The sequence below is a fragment of the Crocuta crocuta genome, unplaced genomic scaffold, assembly GCF_008692635.1.
Source record: "Crocuta crocuta isolate KB4526 unplaced genomic scaffold, BGI_CrCroc_1.0 scaffold30, whole genome shotgun sequence".
In the NCBI taxonomy this organism is placed as follows: Eukaryota; Metazoa; Chordata; class Mammalia; order Carnivora; family Hyaenidae; genus Crocuta; species Crocuta crocuta.
This window is the reverse complement of record NW_027528345.1, coordinates 10,554,986-10,578,021: the sequence shown is the minus strand read 5'-3', so window position 1 is coordinate 10,578,021 and position 23,036 is coordinate 10,554,986. Positions and strand designations below refer to the sequence as shown.

General features: G+C 40.7%; 1 protein-coding gene across 5 annotated transcripts in view; it reads left to right on the top strand.

Moving 5' to 3' along the window:
- The window catches only part of LIMA1 (LIM domain and actin binding 1), an 83,528-nt gene extending 62,645 nt beyond the window's left edge, over positions 1-20,883 (top strand). For 3 of the 5 annotated variants that reach the window (XM_077753361.1, XM_077753360.1, XM_077753364.1), the window contains 6 exons: positions 115-263; positions 2,897-3,004; positions 7,751-7,808; positions 9,267-9,379; positions 16,604-16,737; positions 18,889-20,883. In XM_077753361.1, coding sequence (XP_077609487.1) covers positions 115-263; positions 2,897-3,004; positions 7,751-7,808; positions 9,267-9,379; positions 16,604-16,737; positions 18,889-19,897 — 1,571 coding nt within the window. In that variant the 3' untranslated portion in view covers positions 19,898-20,883. The remainder of the gene's footprint in view (positions 1-114; positions 264-2,896; positions 3,005-7,750; positions 7,809-9,266; positions 9,380-16,603; positions 16,738-18,888) is intronic. The other 2 variants (XM_077753363.1, XM_077753362.1) reach the window with 1 other exon arrangement.
- Positions 20,884-23,036: the final 2,153 nt, after the last annotated feature.

The following is a 23,036-nucleotide window of genomic DNA, read 5'->3' as shown; positions in this document are numbered from 1 at the left end:
TATTTTTAATACAAAGATAATACAAATAATTATAGTAGCCCAAAATTTAGAATCTTGAAATCATTCAAAGCACATTTTATCTTCTTGTAAAGCACATTATTTGTATGCTTCCAGGTCAGCTGTCATCTTCCACATTCAACTCTGAGAAAAGCGAGAGCAGGCGAAATCTGGACTTACCGCGCCTGTCAGAAACCTCCATAAAGGATCGAATGGCCAAGTACCAGGCAGCTGTGTCCAAACAGAGTAGTTCCAGCAACTACACAGTATGTGTTCTGTACCGTTCATTCATTCCCTCATCCAGCAAATGGTCACTGAGTACAGAAACCAGAAATGTCTCCCACACCCTGACTTGTAAGCCCTGGCTCCCTCCCTGGGCCCTAGCCATTCTCTTTTCATGTAAATCCTACCCTAGCTTCATTCATAATCCTTACCATATTCTAATCCTGACTTAGCTTTCATTCCCACACTCATTTGTCTGTGTGTGTGTGTGTGTGTGTGTGTGTGTGTGTGTGTGATGTTATCATCCAGTAATATCATGGAGAGTTCTCCTGTCTATTCTACTTAATCTTACTGTTGTTGCTAAAAAAGTATTGTCTGTTAGTTTTAACAGAAACACTTATTTTTGTTTTTGAGGAAAGAAAGAGTACTGGAGAGAAATATAGGATATATTCAACACTAATGTGGGATAGGGAAGCTTTTTGTAATTTTTTATTGATGTGTAATTCACATGATATAAAATTACCACTTTAACATATAATTCAGTGATTTTTAGTACATTGACAAGGTTGTGCAACTCATCATCACTGTCTAATTCCAGAATATTTCCATCACCCCAAAAAGGAACCCCATGCCTGTGTAGTCACTCCCAGTTCCCCCTGCTTTCTGTCTTTATGGATTTGCCTATTCTGGACATTTTACAAAAATGAATCATATAATATGTGGTGCACTTAGACTTTACCTCTTATGATGTAATGATTTGCTAAAGAAATAGAATCGTAGATAAGTAAAGGGGTGGGAGAAATAACAAGAAGATGAATTGCTCAGTGATCACAAAATTTGTTATTCTAAATAGAATGGAGGGTCTTTCCATTTTAAACTTTCCTAGGCTTAACTGGCAAGCTGATACTACAGAACTACTTACCTGAAGTTACCTTTTAAATGCCATTTACTCATATATACACATGCATATAGACACTGTACATATGCCTATTACATATGTATCTTTCAAACATTTGATCCTTCTAAGATTTAAAAATACAAGCTATGAACCTCTTGATATCCTTTTTTTTTTTTTTCAACAAAGTTGGAAGAACAGTATCGAATTTTATTTGTTCCTAGGCAAACTGACACTAATACCTATTAGAAATCATCACATGTGTTCCAGGAGTTGAGCCTTCTTTCCCTCACATTATTAAGTATGCATTCTCTAGGAGTAGTTACCTGTGGACTCAGTCTCTGGTCAATGAAGAATTTCATCGTGATTCTTCACTGTGGTTTTTAGAAGAGATGATGTGTATAACTCAATAACAAAGAGGAACACCACAGACTCATTATTCACTGAGCGTGAAAAGGAACAAAAATTAGACTTAGATGGCAGGTCAGGAGATAGGGCAAATGGGTGATCTTTGGAGCTTAAGTCCTTCCTTTTAAGATTCTGCTGCTTCTAGGAGTCTTCCTGCTATAAACATTCTGACCAGGTGACTCCCTAAGTGGAAAAACCTGTTCCATGACTTTTTTTTAAACTCCTAATAGAGTTTATGCATTGCTGTTCCCCTGCTCCGTAAATTTTAAGAGTTGAAAAGTCTTTAGAAATTCTTGTAAAAAGTACATTTTATCTCATCCCAGAAGAATTTCTCAGGCTCCTTACAGAGGATGGGCTACAACTAGGCACTCGGTCTCTGATTCTGGGGGCGGGGCGTGGGGTCCAAAATGAGTCCCTGGGCTGGCCTGTTGCGTTCTGCAGACGTTCCTCCAGAGCCACGTCCCTCAGTCGGAGATCCCACACCTCACGCAGCACACCCACAGCCTCTTCACTGGCCCTGAGGCCACAAATTGCTTATCTTCTTGCCCTACCTAAAGAATCACAAACAGAAAGGTACCAGCCTTTCAGAAAGGTGGCAAAGTAAAGGTTAGGAACCGTCCATATTCATCTACCACTCTATTGATTTTGGCTCTAGTAGATAAAGTTAATTGTAATATTTTGCCCCAAGTGCTCTTTGCAAGGAAAAACATGTGATTATGCTTACTCCATATGACAGTATTAATGCCTACTTTTTAATGTCAAGGCTCTATTCTGAGAAGTAGAATAAGGTATGTCTCTAGTAGAATGTGTGAATTTTATGCAAAAAGCATGTTTTTGAAAGTCTCACCAAAAAGGTTGTCTTATGGTATCATTAAATATAATTTCAGTTTTGATATGTATGCATCATCCCTGTCTCTCTTTCCAGGCCGAGCGTTTATATATATGGTCAGTATATTTTCTTAATTATTGGCACTTTGGCATTTCCTTTCCCCTGCTCCAGAATGGTCTTTTCTGATAAAACTCACAAGCTTTGCATTCCCACGAGCTCTGCTGCTAGAGGAGTGAATCACAAGAACATTGTATGCTGGGGGTGGTTTCTGCGTGTGTCTGTGTTGATATGTCTGTATTCTAATGAGCATCCAGTTTTAGATTAGCGTACAAATATTTAACTCCAAGGTATGTGTCCACAAAGCTGCTTTTGTCATTTCACTAGTCAATGGGTTTCGCTTGTGAGAACTAGGGGGTTGTTTTGACCCGAGGCCTCTTAAAAGAACTTTTCTTTTTCCATTCCAAGTTTATTTAATAGATGTGTTATGAAGAGTGTAGAACAGTGGGATTTTTAATTTTAGTTCACAGATTATTTTTATTTTCTAGAATGACTCCAGAGCCAATGGTGGCGAAATAAAAGCTCATAAAATGGAGCAAAAGGAGAATGTGCCCCCGGATCCTGAAGTCTGCATCTCCCATCAGGTTGGAGAAAAGGTGGGTTGAAAAGTCTGATGTCCAGTTGCCAAGGAAGCATGTGTTCTAAATTAGATGCTTAAAATTAGAAACAACTCTAACTCTAGACTGTGGAGCGTCTGGGAATTTGGTAACAGCTGCCAGGACAGATTGTCATTTTTGCAGGTCACATAATTTTAGTTGGGGAACTCTGCAACTCATAGATGACCAAATAATGAACCTTCACTGGAAAATTCTTTAGCTCAGCAAATGTTCAGATGGCATAAAGCTAAACTGATTTTTAAAAATCTGTTTTGATTAGCGATCCTATCTTCAGAGTATTTGTGTGTTCTTAATTTAACACATTTTATGCAAGACCATTTCAACGATTTTGAAAGCAAGGCACCATGCTAAGCACAGGAAATGCTAAGCTTAACTCAATATGAGCAGACCATTCCATGTGGTCTTTATCTGCAAGAAAGCCAACAGAGTGGAAGGGAGATGAGTAACAGGTTGGCTGTCATAAAGCAATATGGTAAGTGCTGTGAGAGGGCTCAGTGGGGCCACAGAAGGACGTTTAACTCGACTTCCTCAACAAGGTGATGTCTGTGCCAAGTCCTGAAGAATATGTGGAAGGCAACCAAGTGAGTAAGGGAAAGGTTGAGTAAAGAAAAAGAAGGGCATTCCAGGCAGACACAAACAGAGATTTGGAAACCACAGCTTCAAACCAAGATGGCTTGGCTGGAACATAGGACACATAGAGATAAAGGAGAGAGGCGAGTGGAAGGAGAGCCAGGGTGGGTCTTGAAAAGCTCTACATGCGAGGCTTAAGACTTTGGAAAGAGTCCTGCAGAGGTCAAAGACCATGGAAAGATTTTAAGCAAATCATATTTGTGTTTTATGCACCTATCATTAGATGAATGGCTTGGTCGGAGTAAGTCACAACCTTTATATCAAGTGAATTTCTCATTTTCTCTGCCAATCCATTACCCATTTTCTTTTGGCTTTTGGCCAATATGATAATCAAATGTTAAGTTAGATGAGGAGAAAGAGCTTTCAAATATATTACAGTGATTAATCTTAGGAGAAAAATCATTGCTTCTGTTACACATATTGATAACCTTGAGGCCATTCTTCCAACAGGTAAGGAGGTCATTAAAATGGATTAAGAGCAATAGTCCTCAAATTTATTTGACTATAAGAGACTTTAAAAAGTTTGATGTATTGGGGCGCCTGGATAGCTAAGTCAGTTAAGCGTCAGACTTCGGCCCAGGTCATGATCTCACAGCTCATGAGCCCCACGTTGGGTTCTGTGCTGACAGCTCGGAACCAGGAGTCTGGTTCAGATTCTCTCTCTCTCTGTCCCTCCCCACTTGCACTCTGCCCCTGTCTCTCTCTCAAAAATGAATAAACATTAAAAAAAAAGTTTCACGTATTGACAGAACACCACCAGAAACTTATGAAATACACTACACACTTGGACCAAAGTAGGTGCACAGGAAAATGGTCTCAGGTTAATGGCTACAAAATTTGAATCGTATGATAAAACAAGAAAAAAATTAGAAAAATTAAATAATTTTATTTTACTAAAACATATTGCAAATGTATGTTGAAATAATAAGGCAAAATGCTTTGCAGTAGTGTGTTTAATAGTCATAAAATCATTCAATAAATTATGCATGTTCTTGCACTGGTGGGCTCATGCATTAATCCCATGTGTCACATGCCATGTATCAAGTGAGTTCTTTTATTAGACTACCTGGTTTTCCCATTTTTAAGTGGGAGATTATGTCTTTTGTTGTTGTTGTTGTTAAATATTTTTTTAATGTTTTTTATTTATTTTTGAGAGTCAGAGAGAGACAGTGTGAGCAGGGGAGGGTCAGAGAGAGAGGGAGACACAGAATCCGAAGACAGGCTCCAGGCTCTGAGCTGTCAGCACAGAGCTGGATGCGGGGCTTGAACCCATGAACTGCGAGATCATGACTTGAGCCGAAGTCAGACACTTAACCAACTGAGCCACTCAGGCACCCCTGGGAGATTATGTCTTAAGAATAACTGAGTTGTGACGCTTGGGTGGCTCAGTTGTTTAAGCGTCTGATTCTTGATCTCAAGTCTTTTTTTTTAAGTTTGTTTATTTTAAGAGAGAGAGAGAGAGCAAGGATGAGCATGAGCAGAGGAGGGGCAGAAAGAGAGGGAGAAAGAGAATCCCAAACAGGCTCCACACTGTCAGTGCAGAGTGCAATACGGGACTCAAACTCACAAACTATGAGATCATGGCCTAAGCTGAAGTCAGATGCCTAACTGACTGAGCTACCCAAGTGCCCCTAGATCTTTTATCTCAGGGTCCTGAGTTCAAGCCCCATGTTGGGTGTACAGATTACTTAAAAATAGAGTCTTAAAAAAAAAAAGAATAACCAAGTTAAAATGTTACATACTATAAAAAAGAAATTTAAGGGATGCCTGGGTGGTTCAGTTGGTTAAGCGTCATAGTCTTGTTTTCAGCTCGGGTCATGATCTCACACTCGTGGGATCAATTCCCAAGTTGGGCTCCGTGCTAGGCATGAAGCCTGCTTGGGAGTCTCTTTCTCTGCCTCTCTCTCTCTTGTTCTTTCTCTCTCTCTCAAAATAAATAAATAAACTTAAAAAAAAAAAAGACATTTAAGAGAAAACTATTCCCGGCATTGAAATCCCCATCTACCCTAGGTGCATATAGTTTGAGAAATGGTCATCTAGAAAATGTTTGGATTGTCCCTAATCTAATTTTGTGTTTCCTTCTTGATTGTCTTCACACTGATTTGAAACTGGAACTCTTGAGTTGAACTGGAGGATCAAAACCTTTTAATTATAGCCTAAAAGGCATCAGTGCAACTAAACCATGAATTGAGGAGTGTGTGGGAAGGAGAGGCGATAACAATAGTACATGGTCTTCAAGTACATACTGCAGGTTCATAAACCCATGGCTGCCTTCAAACTCATAAAATTTTTCAGAGCCTTGCTTACCTTTCAGCTATTTGCCCAGCTTTTGTTAACCAGTACCTAAGAACTATTTGAACTTCAGCTTGTTAAAAAAGGACACTAGGTGCACTTGTCTGAAATAGAATATTTTGTCCAAGTATTGTTCTTCCCTTTCTCCTCTCGTGATGGAGTCTGTGCTTCCCTTTAATGAGATGTTTGAACAGAAATCTCACGTGCTCTCTCCTGGCTGTTTCTGTAGTGAAGTCAGCTGCTTGGGCATGTGCAATGATGTCATGATTGGCATTAAGTTCACTCTGCACGTTCAAGGTGACCAAAATTAGAGGTGAGAGAAGAACATCTTGGGACGGATGCACCTACTAATCAACAGGAATTGAAGAGCTTTTAGTTTCTTTCATTGTCATTAAATGAAATAATGCATGCACGGTGGGGCGCCTGGGTGGCTTAGTCGGTTAAGCGGCCGACTTTCGCTTAGGTCATGATCTCGCAGTTCGTGGGTTCGAGCCCCGCGTCGGGCTCTGTGCTGACTGCCAGCTCAGAGCCCGGAGCCTGTTTCAGTCTGTGACTCCCTCTCTCTCTGACCCTCCCCTGCTCACGCTGTCTCTCTCTCTCTCCTAGAAATAAATAAAACATTAAAAAAAAAATTAAAAAAAAAAAATAATGCATGCACGGTGATTATTCCGATACCTGGCACATACTAAACACTCAGTAAATGTTGGCTCTTACGCTGGTTTGTTCTATGCCATGTCAGAATTCCTGTAATGAAAAGAGAGTAATGAGAAAAAACAACCACGCTATAAATTTAGGTGGTCAGCTAATGACTTAATCTGCATTGTAAATTTATTCAATAGAAACACTCAGCATTGCCTATACATCCCCTGATACCTGAATGAAAGACTATTACATGCAGACTACACATTGCTTACCTATTGACCCTTCATGATTTTGAGTGTGAAGAAGGATACCCAGAAGGCCTGGGACCACCAGAAAGGGGAGCAAGAGCTCCTAGAAAATTTTTACTTAAATTTAATGGCTTCCTGGAAAGAGATCTGCACCTACACACAAGATCTGCCATTTTGTGAAACACTGCAGTTTTGAGACTGGGATTAAAAAGGAAAGGGCGCCTGAGTGGCTCAGTCGGTTAGGCATCCAAGTTCATCTCAGTGATGATCTCTCAGGGTTTGTGCTGACAGCTCAGAGACTGGAGCCTGCTTCGGATTCTATCTCCCTCTCTCTCTGCCCCTCCCGCCTTTCAAATAAACAGAAAAGAAAAGAAAACTAACCTTGAAGAGAACACCGGAGGTCTCGGTTTTAGGCAAATTCGTTGTTTAGCTATCGAAATGTCTTCTGTACTGGCAAGCTTGTTTCAGCAGAATGTATCTGGTTGGGAAATTAGCAATTAGGAAAATAAAAGAATAAGAATAGTTCCTAATATAAAGACTCCATCTTGACTTGGAGTGAGTTATAGTTCTATGGTCAGGAGCTTTGTTCTCTCTGATAGAGGGTTTTGTTTTGCCATTTTCTTTTTTTGACAGTAGAAAGATGTGGTTTAGAAGTTCTTTTATAAAGGGAGATGATGCACACTTGGCAGTTGAGTGCAGTCTGTTTCTCCCGTTACTCTGTAATTGAGAGGCATGTTAATATCCTCATAAAAGGCATTTTGCTGCCTCTTGTTTAAATGCTCAGCTGTTCTGGGGCCTATTATTTCCCCTAGGCAGCTAGTGACTGACTAGAGTCAGCAGGTTTTTATGGCATTAACAGCAGTTTGCTCTTTTATTTTTAATGTGATTCTTAATCCCCCCACCCTTCTTGTAGGTTTCTGCAACTGAGAATAGCCTGGCGGTCCGTCCCACCCCTGCTGAAGATGACTCCCGTAAGCATTTGTTCTCAGATCTGGAAGATGAGGTTCTTGTTCTGTGGTCTGTATTTGGTCCAGGGATGTCTCCATTGCTGTCAGTGCTAAGAACGTAACATATTAAATCCAGTAATTTAGGTGATCAAATCTTTCACTTGGTTTCAAGGACTGGTGCTTGCCTACCCTTGACACATTCCATGGCTTAGGGAGAAGTTAAATTCAATATGATTAACTTGAGGCAAATTGAATACTTTCAGTGCTTCTCTCACTGAACTTATCGTACCTTTTGTATCAAACCTTTTCAGGGTTAAAGCTGTGAAAACTAATTTTGAAGTTTCATTTTAATATGAGTTTGGCCAAGAAGGATTTTATTCATTTACAAGGATAAAGAATTGACATTTGAATAACCTTTTAAACTTATCTTTCTCTGCTTATCTAAATGTGTGCCATAGTCTACCTTCTAGCCATATTCTAGAGATTTTCCTATTGGTGCTGAATTTTTATCACCTTTTCATCCTATTTTGGAGTCATTTTGAGCCTCACATCTCCCAAAGACAAAAACATTTGTTGTTTTTTTGTCCTTACTCTATCCACAGTTGATTCTGATTTTCAGTGTATTTTTTAAAATACTTATGGATTTCTAGCTTCCCCCAGGATAGTTACTTTACTAGACATTGAAAAGTCAGCAACTGAAGTAGAAATATGAGCTAAACAAATCTCTAGTAAATCCTACCTCCAAGATTTCAGAGAGAAATTTGCTGCTTGAATCCAGGAACATTCCTTTGCAGGCATTTTGCTTGGACTAGAAATTTTTCTGAGTTTTGACTAGGTTTGCAAAACAATTTGAAAAATAAGCCTAAATCTTTTAGTACTTTGCTGACCTAACTCTAGATTTTAAGGAATTCTTTTATGATTCCTTAGTAACATTTTTCTGTGCCTGTTCAGAGTTTTCACAGTTAACCTGTTGGCAGGAAATTAACTTATGCAGATGACACATCAATGATTATGGGGAAAACCTCATAGACCCTTTTTCCATGAGCTTCATCCATGGATATCTGCTATATAGGACCGACTAAAAAGATTGTGTCAAATTACACACACACGCACGCACGCACACACACGCGGTATGAAAATTCTACCTCACATTCCCTCTTTTTCCCAACTTCAGTTGAAGCGTTCCAGGAGTTACTGGGGATGCTGACTACCAGAAAAGTCATCAGTGTCTATAAATGGGTTAAAAATGACATCACCCGGGGGGCAGAAAGTTCTTCAGATCTGGTGATTTGTATTTCTGCAGTATGTGGCTAAGGGCAAGAAAGCCTCTCAGCTCAGAATCTAAGAGCAAAGCTTTTAGCATTAGAAAAACTGTTTCTCCTGGTGTTGAAAGGAACGTGCCAAAACTTTGCTTTGGAGAAGAACCATTTCTGAGACTTGCCAATAAAATTGCTATAAAATTTCTTCCTTTTGTAACTCAAGCAGGTAACTTCTTGGTTAAGAGTGAGATCCAGCAGCCTGTCCCTCCCAAGCCACTAAATCCAGATGCCAGAGCCTCCAGCCTCTCTGAAAGTTCTCCTCCCAAAGCAGTGAAGGTATGACAGCAATTTCCCTCTGAGCCTTTAGACATTGGTTTACTGGTAGAACTCATTGCACTTTATGCCATGTATGTTCATTATAACCTGTTTTGCTTTCCTGGGGATGAAAACACCAAATAAGGGCTTACTTAGGCCAGTCACTTTCCCTAGAAATCTTGTTTCTTCTGCTCAGATGTTTGAGCCCAGGAGGGGAGAGGTTCACTAATAGCTCTCAGTTTGAAATATGGAAAATTCATGAAAGTTTTAAGGAAACCCTAAGTTAAAGAAAATTATGTTTTTTGAGAGGGAAAATGCCCAAGCCCCTATATCTGTAAATGGGTAAAAGACCACAAAATGGGAAATTCAAGAACTCTGTTAAACTAAATCAGCTCATTGGGGGGAGGGGGGATATGCATGTCAACTTATAGATAGTGGCTCCCTAAAAAAAAAAAAAGAAAGAAAGTGGCTCCTGATCTGAAGAACTTGACCATAACGTGATTAGTGGTTGGCTTATTGAAAGACTGTGTACATCGCATTCGGGGTTGGCCAGCCCATTTGCTGTAAAAATGGGCATTCAAGTAACACTTATACGAGGATATATAATATTGGATGTTAAGGAATGTACAAATTTTTGTATCCTAAGAAAACTTTACTAGGCTGCTCAACCTGTGGCTGCCTTTTATTCACCAGTTTTTAAAAACGGTCTTTCCCCTTTCTGTGAACAAATATATATACTCTCATAAAAATAAACAAAGATTAAGGAAAAAAAAACCAACACCTATTTCAGGCTTTATTACCTGACTTGTTTTAATGGAATCGTTCGCTAATGTGGTGCTAACATAGCCATTTGGATTAATAACCAAACATACCCACACTTCTTTAGTGTCTTTCTCCTCTGGTGCTCTCTTCAGTTGCCCGGTTTTGTTTAGAAAGTTTTAACATTTGAAAGAAAGTCAGTAGGTAGAATTGGTGTTAAGACAGTAGGTGTGTAAGCGGTGTGTAGGCGTGTAACCGGCACCACCTGTGGGTATCTCTCAATTGTGGGTATGACTGGTGCCTTGATCAAAGTTCTAGAACACCAACAAAGGACGAAAAGAGGACATAGGTGAAGGTTTGGAACAAAAAGAAGGAAGAAGAGAATCCAGGATTTAAAGGGTGAATTTAAAAAAGAGGAGTGGGAGGGGTGAAGAATGTAAATGAAAATTTTATGGGAAACTGAGATTTATGAGGAGAGTAAAGTTGATTGCAAAGGAGCAAAAGGTGAAGAAAGTAGCAAGAGAACGCAAGTAAAAGGAGGAAGAACGGAGTTACAGGGATAGAGCTGCACCCGTATTCAACACGGCTCTCTCTTCTGGCCTTAGAACTAAAAGCTGTTCTTGAGTGTGTGAATTCTCAACCCAGTCTTGTTTCCCTCCCTCAACTGCTAGGTTAGACCTCCTGGTACTGGGTTGGACTTTTGAGGTCCCTCCTTGACTGAGACTCAAGGATCTGAGCTGCTGAGTGATGAGTGACAGAGTGCACCTCACTCGGGTCCCTCCCAGCATGACCAGGGACAAGAGGAGTTGGAGATGAAGCCCCCTCTGCACCTGCCCCTGACCCGTGGCTGCTTCCTCTGGTCACTCAGCAGTAGATTGCAGACAGGCATGCTGTCACCAGACACATATCTCAGGTTTTGAATATTGTGTAGAATGGAGTAAATTGAACTGGCTCCCTGTGTTTGCCTATGATCCAAAGCTCAAAGGATTATGGTGTGCAGATACAGATGGGACTCAGTCACATCTCCACTTTTATTTAAGGATAATTTATTTTCTCTCCCTCAAATTTATCCATTACTTTCTGAAGGAGAACACTTCAGTGTTTATAGGAAAGCCTGCTGGTGTAACTGGCGTTGTGGTAGTAGACTATGCAACAGAAGTTGTTTCTGCACTTGGGGAAATTGCATACAGCTAAGAATAAACTTGTTCACTCAGAATAGATTTTTAGGTCCCACACATCCTGGAAAAACTGTTTCTAAATGCTTGTCTATCTATTATTGAAAATAGGGTATCTAAGGCAGAGATTCAATTCATTTCAAACTTTAGCTTGATAAAGTAAAAAAAAAAAATGATACTAGTCTTTACAAGTATGAGTTTCATTTGTATACTTTGGACACTGGCCAGATAGCTCAGTTGGTGAGACGGTGCTAATGAAATTGAAGTTGCAGGTTCATTCTCAAAAGAGGTCTTCTGGGAAAGGAACTCAGTGGGGCCTGGGGGAAGGATCGGGACCTTTCTACTCAAGAGACCCAGAGGTCTCTTAGGGCTTATGTCCTTCCACTGAAAGAAGTTGTCCCTTAAATGTTTCCAAAGAGGAGGATAGGAAAAGGCAAGGAGATGTGACCAGCCCTGGGAACACCCACTTGCCCCCATTAGGACAGATAAGACTTCCTCACTGCTGGTGGATGTGGAGAGAAAACATGGCAGCCTGCATGAGGGACACACACTCTGGCACCCTCTCTGTGTCCTGCCAGCTGTCTTTTCCTCTCTGGAAAGGGTAGGAGGCTTTATGCTATTTTGCAAAGCTATCATAATTATTCTAGAAGGGCATCTAGAATCTTTTTTTTACTATCTACATGATTACTGCTTTATCAGAACACTAACCTTTCCTCTACATGTAGAGCAGTCTGTTTAAGAAGTGAGTATCTCCAAAATGCTGTCAAAAAGAGCTTCACAGAAAGCCAGGGAAGGGGCTGAGGCTGCACAGAGCTGGCCCAATCATTTACTGTATGTGAAGAATTTCAGTGTAATTACCTAGATATTTTGCACAGATTGGAAAGAAGGGAATGAAAGGCATTTTGTGGTGTTCTGAGGAATGGAAGTCTGACATCAACACAGAATTTTCTTCTGATTTCACCATGTCCAAAGGTTAATTAGCTTTACTCCTTGTTGCCAGCAACTGCCTCTCTCTATGTATTATGTACATCACATATATATAATCTCCCAACTAGAACTTTCATTAGACTGAAACATAGACTAAGGCAAGAAGGTGAAAGAATGCAGATGTAGCAATTTACATTTATTGGAAAAATAGCTTTAAGTGGGTGCTGATCAACAGAGGTGGGAAAGATGTGGCAGTGTTTATGAAGATCAATTATGTATGTATTACCTCATCCATTCCTGAATATCCCGAAGATATTATCTACATGTTTTAATTTGAAAAAAAGTGAGGAAGTAGTTTGAACAAAGTAGTTTGTTCAAAGTGCTCAAGTGAGATTATTTCCATTTGGGTTAGCATCTGCTCTCGTCCCCAGAGTTTCCTTTAGTTATGGAAAAGTAACATTCCAGGATAATTTAGAGAGTGCTCTACTGGGTGGTGAGTCAGGAGTTCCGAGTTTTTATTTTAATTTTAATTCTGTAACCGACCGTGTGAGCTTTGATAAGGCACCTGACGTTCTGGTGCTGTACTTTCTACATGTGAAAAAGAGTGAGGGAGGAGAGATGAAAAATATCTTACTAACTGAAATATATATATTTTAAAGATAAAACTGTCCAACATTCTAATATTGGCAGCATTTTAAACGTGGCTGCACCGGGTCCAAGTGTGCCGTGGAGGCATGGGTGGGATATATGCCAGGCCTACCATAATGGTGGAGATTTTTGGGCACTGACTGTGCTTCCTGTTGTCTGAATAGACATGGGGGCAATTACAGAAAAGTGGCTGAGAGCCCAGGACAGAGGAAGTGAAGGGAAGGCACAGACGCAGCCACTCTGATTTGGCATATTACCAAGTTGGGATCCTCTTGACTTTCTGAAACTGTAAGGCCCTCAGGCAGCTGCCGCATAAGCATTAAATACTATTGAAAAGGGTCTATGTAAAAGCTGGATGGGAATAATGGGACTCTGATAGGTCTGGCTAGTTAGAAGCTTGTGGTTAGTCAGAGGTTTGGCCTAGCAGCCTATTAATTTGATGTTGAGGAGGAGGAGGATGGCTTTTCAGTTGTGTGGGCGAAGGCCCCATTCAGGAGAGAGCCATTGTGGGTCAGGTGTGGGAGGTGGTAAGACACTAAAGAATTGTTAATGAGACGCTCCTTGTGTGGGTGAAGGCTCAGAGGAGCTCTTTCTCCTGAGCCGGGACATGATCCAGCCTCAGGTAGATATGAGTGAGGCTGATTTTGCCACGATTAGCAGAATTACTTGAAAAAGAAAGAAAACTGTGGTCTTGTTCTTGGATGGGAGCCTGCACCTGAGTTTCAGCTCAGCTGCGGTAAAGCGCTCCAGGGCACACCAAATGCTGTGTATTCATTGAAGGTTCCTGTTTGTCTCTTCCAGCTTCTGCTTCCTGCTCCGGTACCTAATTTCTGCTCCTGCCTTCCACTTTCCTCCTAACGTGAGCTCAGCTTTCAGCTTTCTCTCAGGTTTTCCTTTCTGTTCACTGGGCCGCACCCTCCTACAGTGTTTGCTGTATGTTTGTAATACAGTTTGCTGTATGTTTGTAATGGAGGCGTGCCCTGTAGGTCTCCATTCCCTGTTAGCAGAATAATGCCCGTCTCCCCTTGTACCATGTGAAATTCCTGTCCTCTCCTCTGTCTCTACTGACCAGAATGAACACTATTTTAAGTCAAGTGTTAAAAATACAGAAGCCACCCTGCAGCTGAAAAAGACTTTTAATCTGATAAATAAATACATTTGGCCTATTACTTTTACATTATGTGAATTGTGATTTGTACAGGATCTCTCCAATGCCATCAACTGTACCATTATACCCAAATTTTATTTTGCATTTTAATGTATTTCCTGCTTGCTAGACAAGGACCTAGTTCTTCTCAGAGAAAACCCAATTAAAACTATGCAGTGACATCTCCACTTAGTCCTCTCTTGTTAGAAGTGGCCGTATAAGAATTCTGAACTCCAGGACGCCTGGGTGGCTCAGTCAGTTAAGTGTCTGACTTCGGCTCAGGTCATGATCTTTGGTTCATGAGTTCAAGCCCCGCATCGGGCTCTGTGCTGACAGTTCAGAGCCTGAGGCCTGCTTCAGGTTCTGTGTCTCCCTCTCTCTCTGCCCCTTCCCTGTGTTTCCTCTGTCTCCTTCTCTCTCTTTCAAAACATACATACACATTAAAAAAAAAAAAGAATTCTGAGCTCCAAACAATGCCCTAATTACTTCCAACAGCATTCAATTACAGTAACATTTGATCATATTTAAATACCTCTCCTAAGCTTGATAAACTAGGTTGAACCTGTCTTTAATTATTAGTTTTTCTTTTAAGGACTCTAACCTTAGGAACGGAAGAGGGCTGTTGACAAGGCATTCCACTCAGTTCTCTTCCTTCATTCTTAAATCCCTTGGTGCTATTTGGGAGTTTACCACTAAACTATATTAAACTCCCTTTTATAGAGCTTTCCCATTATGGCCATTTTTTGGTCCATTTTTCTACTTTTGTTTCCTGTCCAAATCTACTTGGAAAACCATTCCTATTTTTTGCTTTACTTCCTGGTGAATCATGTAGCAAGTGAACCAGCAGTCTGATTTTTTTTATGGGACTATTTTTGGATTTTTTTTAATGAAAATTCTATCTTGCCCATAACCTGGTTTATTTTAGGCTTATCTTAACTATTCAGGTCCTGGACCTTGGGACAAATTTGCATTATTTACCACCACCCAGGTCTTAGCCACAACCTCCCCCACAAGGTGCCTACAAGACCTTCCTGGCCATATAAACTGCTTCTGCATCTGCTGGATAAGGTGTTTCTATTGGGGTGAGTCAAGAGTATTTACATACACCTAGAGACTTCTCATCCCCCACACCTGGTGGCCATTTCTTATGTAAAAACTTGTAGTTTGTTCATTATCTAGCACTAGCTTTCATCAGTGCTAGAATAGCAACTATTTTGTGTTCTTTAGGATTCGGATTACCAGCCAGAACATCTGTGGTCACCCCACTCTTATTCCACACTTTACAGGCAGTTCATGAATTCCCAGTCTATTATGACCTTTCACTCCCCATTATGGTAGTTTTATTCTCCACTGGGTTCTTTTGTTTTTGTTTTTTTAAATAGGCTCCATGCCCAACTTGGAGCTCTAACTCATAACCCTGAGATTAAGAGTGGCATGTTCTCCGTACTGAGCCAGCCAGGCACCCCCTCCATTGGTTTCTGAGGAGATTCTAGCTTTGTTGGGCTATGCTCTCTTCTGGATATCCTAGTAAAATAGTTTGTCTCTTTAAAGTTATTACAATTATCGGTCAGCTTTGACTTATTGAAAAATATTATGCCTAATGGATAAAATAATATGCCAAATTAAGATTTTAAGCAGAGGGGACTAAACAATGCTTTATCACATTGTCTTTTCCTAATTCCCAAAGTTAAATGCTCTTCCCAAAGTTAAATGCTCTTCCTCTCCCTTAAATTTATCCCCTGCAGGGGCACCTGGGTGGCTCAGTCGGTTAAGCATCTGACTTCAACTCAGGTCATGATCTCGCAGTTTGTGGGTTCAAGCCCCGATTGGGTTCTGTGCAGGCAGCTCAGAGCCTGGAGCCTGTTTCAGATTCCTTGTCTCCCTTTCTCTCTCTGCCCCTCCCCCGCTCATACTCTGTTTCCAAAATAAACAAAAACTATAAAATTTTTTTTTTAATTTTTTTAAATGTTTTATTTATTTCTAGGAGAGAGAGAGAGAGACAGCGTGAGCAAGGGAGGGTCAGAGAGAGAGGGAGTCACAGACTGAAACAGGCTCCAGGCTCTGAGCTGGCAGTCAGCACAGAGCCCAACGCGGGGCTCGAACCCACGAACCGCGAGATCATGACCTAAGCGAAAGTCGGACGCTTAACCGACTAAGCCACCCAGGCGCCCCAAAATTTTTTTTTAATAAATAAATGTATCCCCTACAGAATCTTACATAAGTCTGTCCTGCTTTTACTAGGCATTTGAATCAAACAAACTTCTGTGTGTGATGACATTTTCTCCTAATTTCCTGTCTGTGGAAACATTTTGTATGTGCTTTCATGTGTATGTGGTGGCTTGTCTAAGCCTCTCTTTGCAATCCAGCCCTAGCCTCCACCCTTGGTGGCAGCCAGTCGGGAAAAGGGATTCAGGAGAGCTTCCTGGCCTTAAAGAGTCAGCTGGTACAATCATAACAGGCTTAGTGTTCCTATGAGAATTGACAGGTAAGGGAGACTTTAGCTAACAAAGTAAAACCAGGGTGCATCTCAGCAGAGCACTAATTCACCCTTGCCTGGGCTTGTTAAAGCTGTCCTTTTCCTTTTCCTAGAAGTTTCAAGCACCTGCAAGAGAGACTTGTGTGGAATGTCAGAAGACGGTCTACCCGATGGAACGTCTCTTAGCCAACCAGCAGGTGTTTCACATCAGTTGCTTCCGGTGCTCCTATTGCAACAACAAACTTAGGTAAGCCAACCACACTGGCCATCTCTCCGTACATTTGGACCTCCGGAGGGAGTCTTGGGCTTTTAGAGCACTGGTGCTAAAAGCTGTTACACCAAGAGCACGCTGTTGAAAGCCCTTGAAAAAAGTAACAAGTACCATTTAGTGGCAAGTATTTCGTATCAGATGATAGGAGTGTTTGGAACTCCTTGGTACATTGGTATTTTAATTTACATTTTTAATTTACGTAGAGCTTAAATCATATGGGTGGCAGGTAAAACCCCCTGTGACTTAATTTAGTAGAATAATTTCCTTTGGTCTCAGAGATTCATAAAGTTAAGAAATCTTTTTTTTTAAGTTGATTTATTTATTTTAAGTTGATCTATTTATTTGAGAGAGAGAGAGAGGGAGCTTGGGAGGAGCAGAGAGAGGGAGAGAGAGAGAATCCCAAGCAGGCTTCACACTGTCAGCGCAGAGCCTGATATGGGGTTTGAACCCATGAACCGTGAGATCATGACTTGAGCCGAAAACAAGAGTCAGATGCTCAGCTGACTGAGCCACCCAGGTGCCCCTTTAAAGCAAAGAAATATTAAAGTTCAGGAGTGCCTGGGTGGTTCAGTCAGTTGAGCATCTGACTCATATTTTCGGCTCAAGTCATGATCTCAGAGTTTCATGAATTCAAGCCCTATATAGGGCTCTGCACTGACAGCACAGAGCCTGCTTGAGATTCTCCTCTCTCTCTCAGCCCCTCCTCTACTTGCACTCTCTCAAAATAAATAAACTTTAAAAAAAAAGAGTATACTCGTCTAAGCCTTTACTTGAAAATGACCCAAACACTGTATAAATGGTAATAATAGCAATAATAATGGGCACTGAAGAGCATGTATTTTTCTGTATATTATTTTCTCTTATGTGTGAGAAAACACTTCTGTATCATTTCTTCCAAGTAATGCAAAGTATGGATACAAAGGTGGTAATTTAGGGATATATTCCATATTAACTTATTTTAATCATAGAATTTTAGAGAAGAAAGTAACCAGCATGTCACTTCCTCCAGCTGTCCTTTCAGAGCAAGCATTCCTTCTAAAATACTTTCGAAGGGCGCCTGGGTGGCTCAGTCAGTTGGGTGTCTGACTTGATTTCAACTTGGGTCCTGACCTCAGTTCATGGGGTCCAGCCCTGCACTGAGCTCTGTACTGACATCACGGAGCCTGCTTGGGATTCTCTCTCTCCCCCACTCTTTCTGCCCCTCCTCCACTTGGTCACTCAGTCAAAAATAAATAATAATACTCTTGAAAGATGTGCTGGCATCTGTGTGGCACTTCTGCAGGGGTTGATACCCCACTCCCTCATTCCCATGTAAGATAGCTCTAACCCAACAACTTTTCCTTTTGTTGAGCCAAAATGTGCCTCTGTAACTTTCACTCAGTGTTTCTTTTTCTGCCCATGGTACTCCTTTTTTTCTCCAAAGCATATTTTTCTAAGCTTCTGATTTTTTGTATCTCTTCTATGGAAATGCTATTGTTTTCATACTCCCTTTAAAATTTGTTACCCTGCAAGAGACACCAGATTTCCTAAAGGCCTGTCCAGCACTGACATTAGAGTAGATTTACTTCCCAGCTACTGTGCTCCTATAAGCCATATTCACTCAGTAGCGTCTAGTGAGTGCAAACCATTTGCAAAGCATTATACCTACTCCTGTAGAGATGTATTTTTAAATTATAACACAAATAGGAAATGAGGAGAAAAATAATTCAGCTTTGTACAAGGGAATATCATTGTAAGTAGTGAAACGTTATAAATGCTTGAGAAGTAGTATATGAGTGGTCAGAGATCAGTGTGATTACCTAGGGAAGACTTCCTGGAAGAAATAAAAAAAATTTTTTTAAACAATTTTGACAGAAGGGAGTGAAATCATTTGAAAATAGGAAGATATACCTCATGAATGTCTTGTGAAGCTTCAGGCCTAGAAGTGAGCATGTTTTTTATAAGGGTAATAAAGCAAATGTGCTTAAAAGGGTGGGAGTAAAGAATCCTAGGTGATTGAGGTGCTTTTAAAGGTATTTTTTTCACTTAGCATCTTCTGAAAATACTGAAGTTGCCAAATTTCAGCCTGCAGTATAAGTAAGAGTATATAGATTTATCAACTTTATGCTGTTTTTCTTTTAACGACAGTCTAGGAACATATGCATCTTTACATGGGAGAATCTACTGCAAGCCTCACTTCAATCAACTCTTTAAAGCTAAAGGCAATTATGATGAAGGCTTTGGACACAGACCACACAAGGATCTGTGGGCAAACAAAAATGAAAACGAAGGAACTTTGGAGAGACCAGCCGAGCTTCCGGTTGCAGGGGAGACCCCTCAGAGCCCAGGGGTCGAAGATGCCCCCATTGCTAAGGTGGGTGTGCTTACAGCAAGTATGGAAGCCAAGGCATCCTCTCAGCCAGAGAAGGAAGACAAGCCAGCTGAAACCAAGAAGTTGAAGATTGCCTGGCCACCCCCCACTGAAGTTGGTAGTTCAGGAAGTACCTTAGAGGAAGGGATCAAAGTATCCAAGCCCAAATGGCCTCCTGAGGATGAAGTCAGCAAGCCTGAAGCTCCTGAGGATGTAGATCTGGATCTGAAGAAGCTAAGACGATCTTCTTCACTGAAAGAAAGAAGCCGCCCATTCACTGTGGCAGCTTCATTTCGAACCACTTCAGTCAAGAGCCCCAAAATCTTGTCCCCACCTATGAGAAAAGGGTGGAGCATGTCAGAGCAGAGTGAGGAGTTTATAGGAGGAATGGCAACAGAAAGGAAACAGGTAGAAAATGCCAGTGCCTCCGAAAAGAATGGTAGTGTGGGAAAAACAGTCGGGCAAAACAAAGAATCTAAAGGAGGGGAGGCAGGGAGAAGTAAGGAAGATCATGGTTTCGAGATGGGGAGTGAAAATCTTATAGGAAATGGTGCAAGCTTAGATGAAAATTACAGAAACCTCAAAGAGCAGTCTCCACTAGAACCCAGGTCTACAAATTGGCCCGGCTTTGCAGACAGCACCTCCCCTAAAGAATTCACTACCCAGAATCAGAAATCCCAAGATGTGGGCTTCTGGGAGGGAGAAGCAGTCAACGAGCTGTCTGTGGAGGAACAGATAAAGAGAAATAGGTACTATGATGAGGATGATGAGGAAGAGGAGGAATGACAGACTGCAACGGTGCTGGGCCTTAAACGTGTGTTAGTGTTAGTAAGCCACTGCCCTTTATCGAAGTGATGCACATAAACAGGTGTCTTAGCATGAACTGTCATTTATGTGGAAGTAGTTCTGGAGGAATTCTTGCTTCAAAAAAATCCCATACTGCAGCTTAAGTGAACCAATTCTAAATGCTATAGATAATATTACTTAAGTCCTCTATTTTAGCAATGATGATATACATAAGTGCTTTAAGGTCTCATGGGGGGAGCGGGTGTGTATGCCAATTGATATAGTCCAGACTCCACTGTATTCCCAAAAGGCAAAACAAAAATAGATGATTAGTAGCACATTGTTAGCTTCAACTATGGAATTAGGGAACATACGGAAGGGGGTTAGGGACCTAAACATCATGACTGAATGCACTTTAGTATAAAGGGCACAGTTTGTATATTTTTAAATGAATACCAATTTATTTAGCATTTATCTGTTAAGAAATCAAATATTTAATCTTTAAAACATTTTTAGGTTAATTTTCTCACTCTGTTATCCATGGGGAATTTATTGCTTTGCGTCCTATTCTCTAAGCCACATCCTGAATTAGATTATTGAAATATGACACAACTGTTCTTTTGGGGCACTTTTTGAGCACATTTGGTGCTTGGAGAGATCCACTGTCTCTCAAATAAACTCTGGTATTTGCCAATGAGTCTGACTACACTCCCAAGTAATTGCTTTCTTCTTTGGTGGTATCTGTGCAACTCATAATTTACTGAAAGCTACAATATTTTTATAAGATCTTTTATATTGCTGTTTGCCATGTTGCGTGTTAAAGCAAAGTGAAGAGTTTAAAGGAGGAATAACAAAAAAAAAAAAAAAACTGCCTTAACCCAGTTGAGCTCAGACCCCCAGACTTTATATTCCACTTCTGATATCCCCTTTCTGGGACACTAGTATTTTTTTAATACTCACCAGCTCTGAAACGTATTGATTTTTATGGCNGGGTGGGGAGGATTTTCTAGTAGTTAAGGCTTTGGAACATAAACTTGAGTACACTTGCTGCACATAATGGATATTTCAAATTGTATGTGGGGGAGAGAGATGTTTTAAGCCATAGGCTTTTCTTTGTACTGCATTTTTAGAGATTGAGCTTTAATATTTTTTAGAGATGTAAAATATTCTGCTTTCTTATAGTCTTGCTTAGTCTGAAACATTTTTATTCAATAAAGCTTTTAATTTACATCTGAACTTTTCAGTGTTCCTTTTCCATTACTGTTTTACATTGTGACCTTCTATCAAGACCTCCTTTTACTTTAGCAGACTGGGAAGAAAAGGCAAATGGGGCTGATGCGTTTTAAGTGAAGAGAGGTGTTATGACTATATCTCACCACTAGATGGTGGCGTTGGGTCTATCTTGGGCTTTAATCCTAAAGAAGGACACATTTTTCTGAAAAATTGAGAGCAACTTGGCAAGAAAATTAGTGTGTACGTTCAAAATGAGCTGTTTGTTTTAACAATTCAAAATCTGGTGGTGGTTTTTTATTCTTAATTGTACTCAACATTTAATAATTCACCTTGAAATTATGCCTAACATACTAAAGGGAATTTCCAAATGTCTCTGCTTGAAAATGGATTTGTTTAACACCCTGGGCAGAGACATAGTTGGTTGTTTGACTTCCTTGCCTGTAGATCTGTAGAGGCAACTGCCCCAATAGTTAAAACACTTTTTTTTTTTTTTTGAGATTGGCACACTTTTTGAGTCATCTGTTATGTGTTCCAGGTCCTGCCTGGTCTTCCAAATGGATGGTAGGGTATTACTTTCTGCTCTTGGCCCCATCACAGGCTGAAGTACTTTAGAAAGTCCTGTTCACTGAACAGTTAATCCAGAAGCTCCTGATGACATTCATAAGAGATCCAATCCTGGCTTGAATTTAGCTACCTTTACTGTGTGACTCACTGCTATTCCAGCCATCCACATGGTGTTCACTGAATCTACTGATTTTATACAAAAAAGTCCTGAGTACCTATGGCCAGCATTTATGGATATCAGTTGAGTATGTCACCATATATCAGGTATGCAGGGACTGAGATTAACTTTAGAGGAAATGTCTTTGCTAAGATAGATATATTACAGGGACAGAGAGCAGAAACAAGTACTCGCTCATATCCGTATAATAAAAGGTTGTTCTTATCGAGAGAATGACCAGGTAACATTAAACATTCTTAGAAAACAAAAGAACCTACAGCCAAAGTGTTTCTCTCAGCTCTCTAAATGAAGGCAACGTGTTTGGGCTTGGTAGGTCAGTGGTGGCAACAGGATGATGTGTTTTCCTGTTGGTGAAGCAAGAAAAGGGTCCAGCTTGGGACCTGAGATGGTTAAAGAGACTCTTCATGACCACTACAGGGCCAACTTAGTTCTACCAGCTTGCTGGTTGGCTCACTCTTGGACAAAGTCAAAGTGGCAGAAAGTTTATGTTCATTACATACATATTTCCTTAACTATATATTTTCTTAATAGACAAGATGTTGGGAAATGGTACCAATATGTTTGTGGGGGGAGGGGGGTGGATAGACCTTGAGACCAAGATCACTATGTGCTTGTTCCTGCCAAATTCTTTGTTCCTTGGGGCTCTAATTTGAATTCCCAGGGATCAGGGAGAGTTCACTTCTTTTAAAATACACCTCCCGGGGCACCTGGGTGGCTCAGCCGGTTAAGCGGCCAACTTCGGCTCAGGTCATGATCTCACAGTTTGTGGGTTTGAGCCTCATATTGGGCTCTGTGTTGACAGCTCAGAGCCTGGAGCCTATTTCATTTCGTGTCTTCCTCTCTGCCCCTCCCTAGCTCACGCTCTCTCTCTCTCTCTCTCTCTCAAAAATAAACAAACATTAAGGAAAAATTTTTAAATACACCTTGCGGTACCTGGGTGGCTCAGTTGCATAAGTATCAGGTCATGATTTCATGTTTCGTGGCTTCGAGTCCCACATCAGGCTCTCTGCTGTCAGCACAGAGCCTGTTTCGGATTCTCTCTCTCTCTCTCTCTCTCTGCCCCTACCCCCGCTTGCACTCTCTCCTGGTCTCAAAAGTAAACATTAATACAATACAATATGCCTTGAATGTAGGGTAGTTACCACTAAATTATTGCTGGGTTTG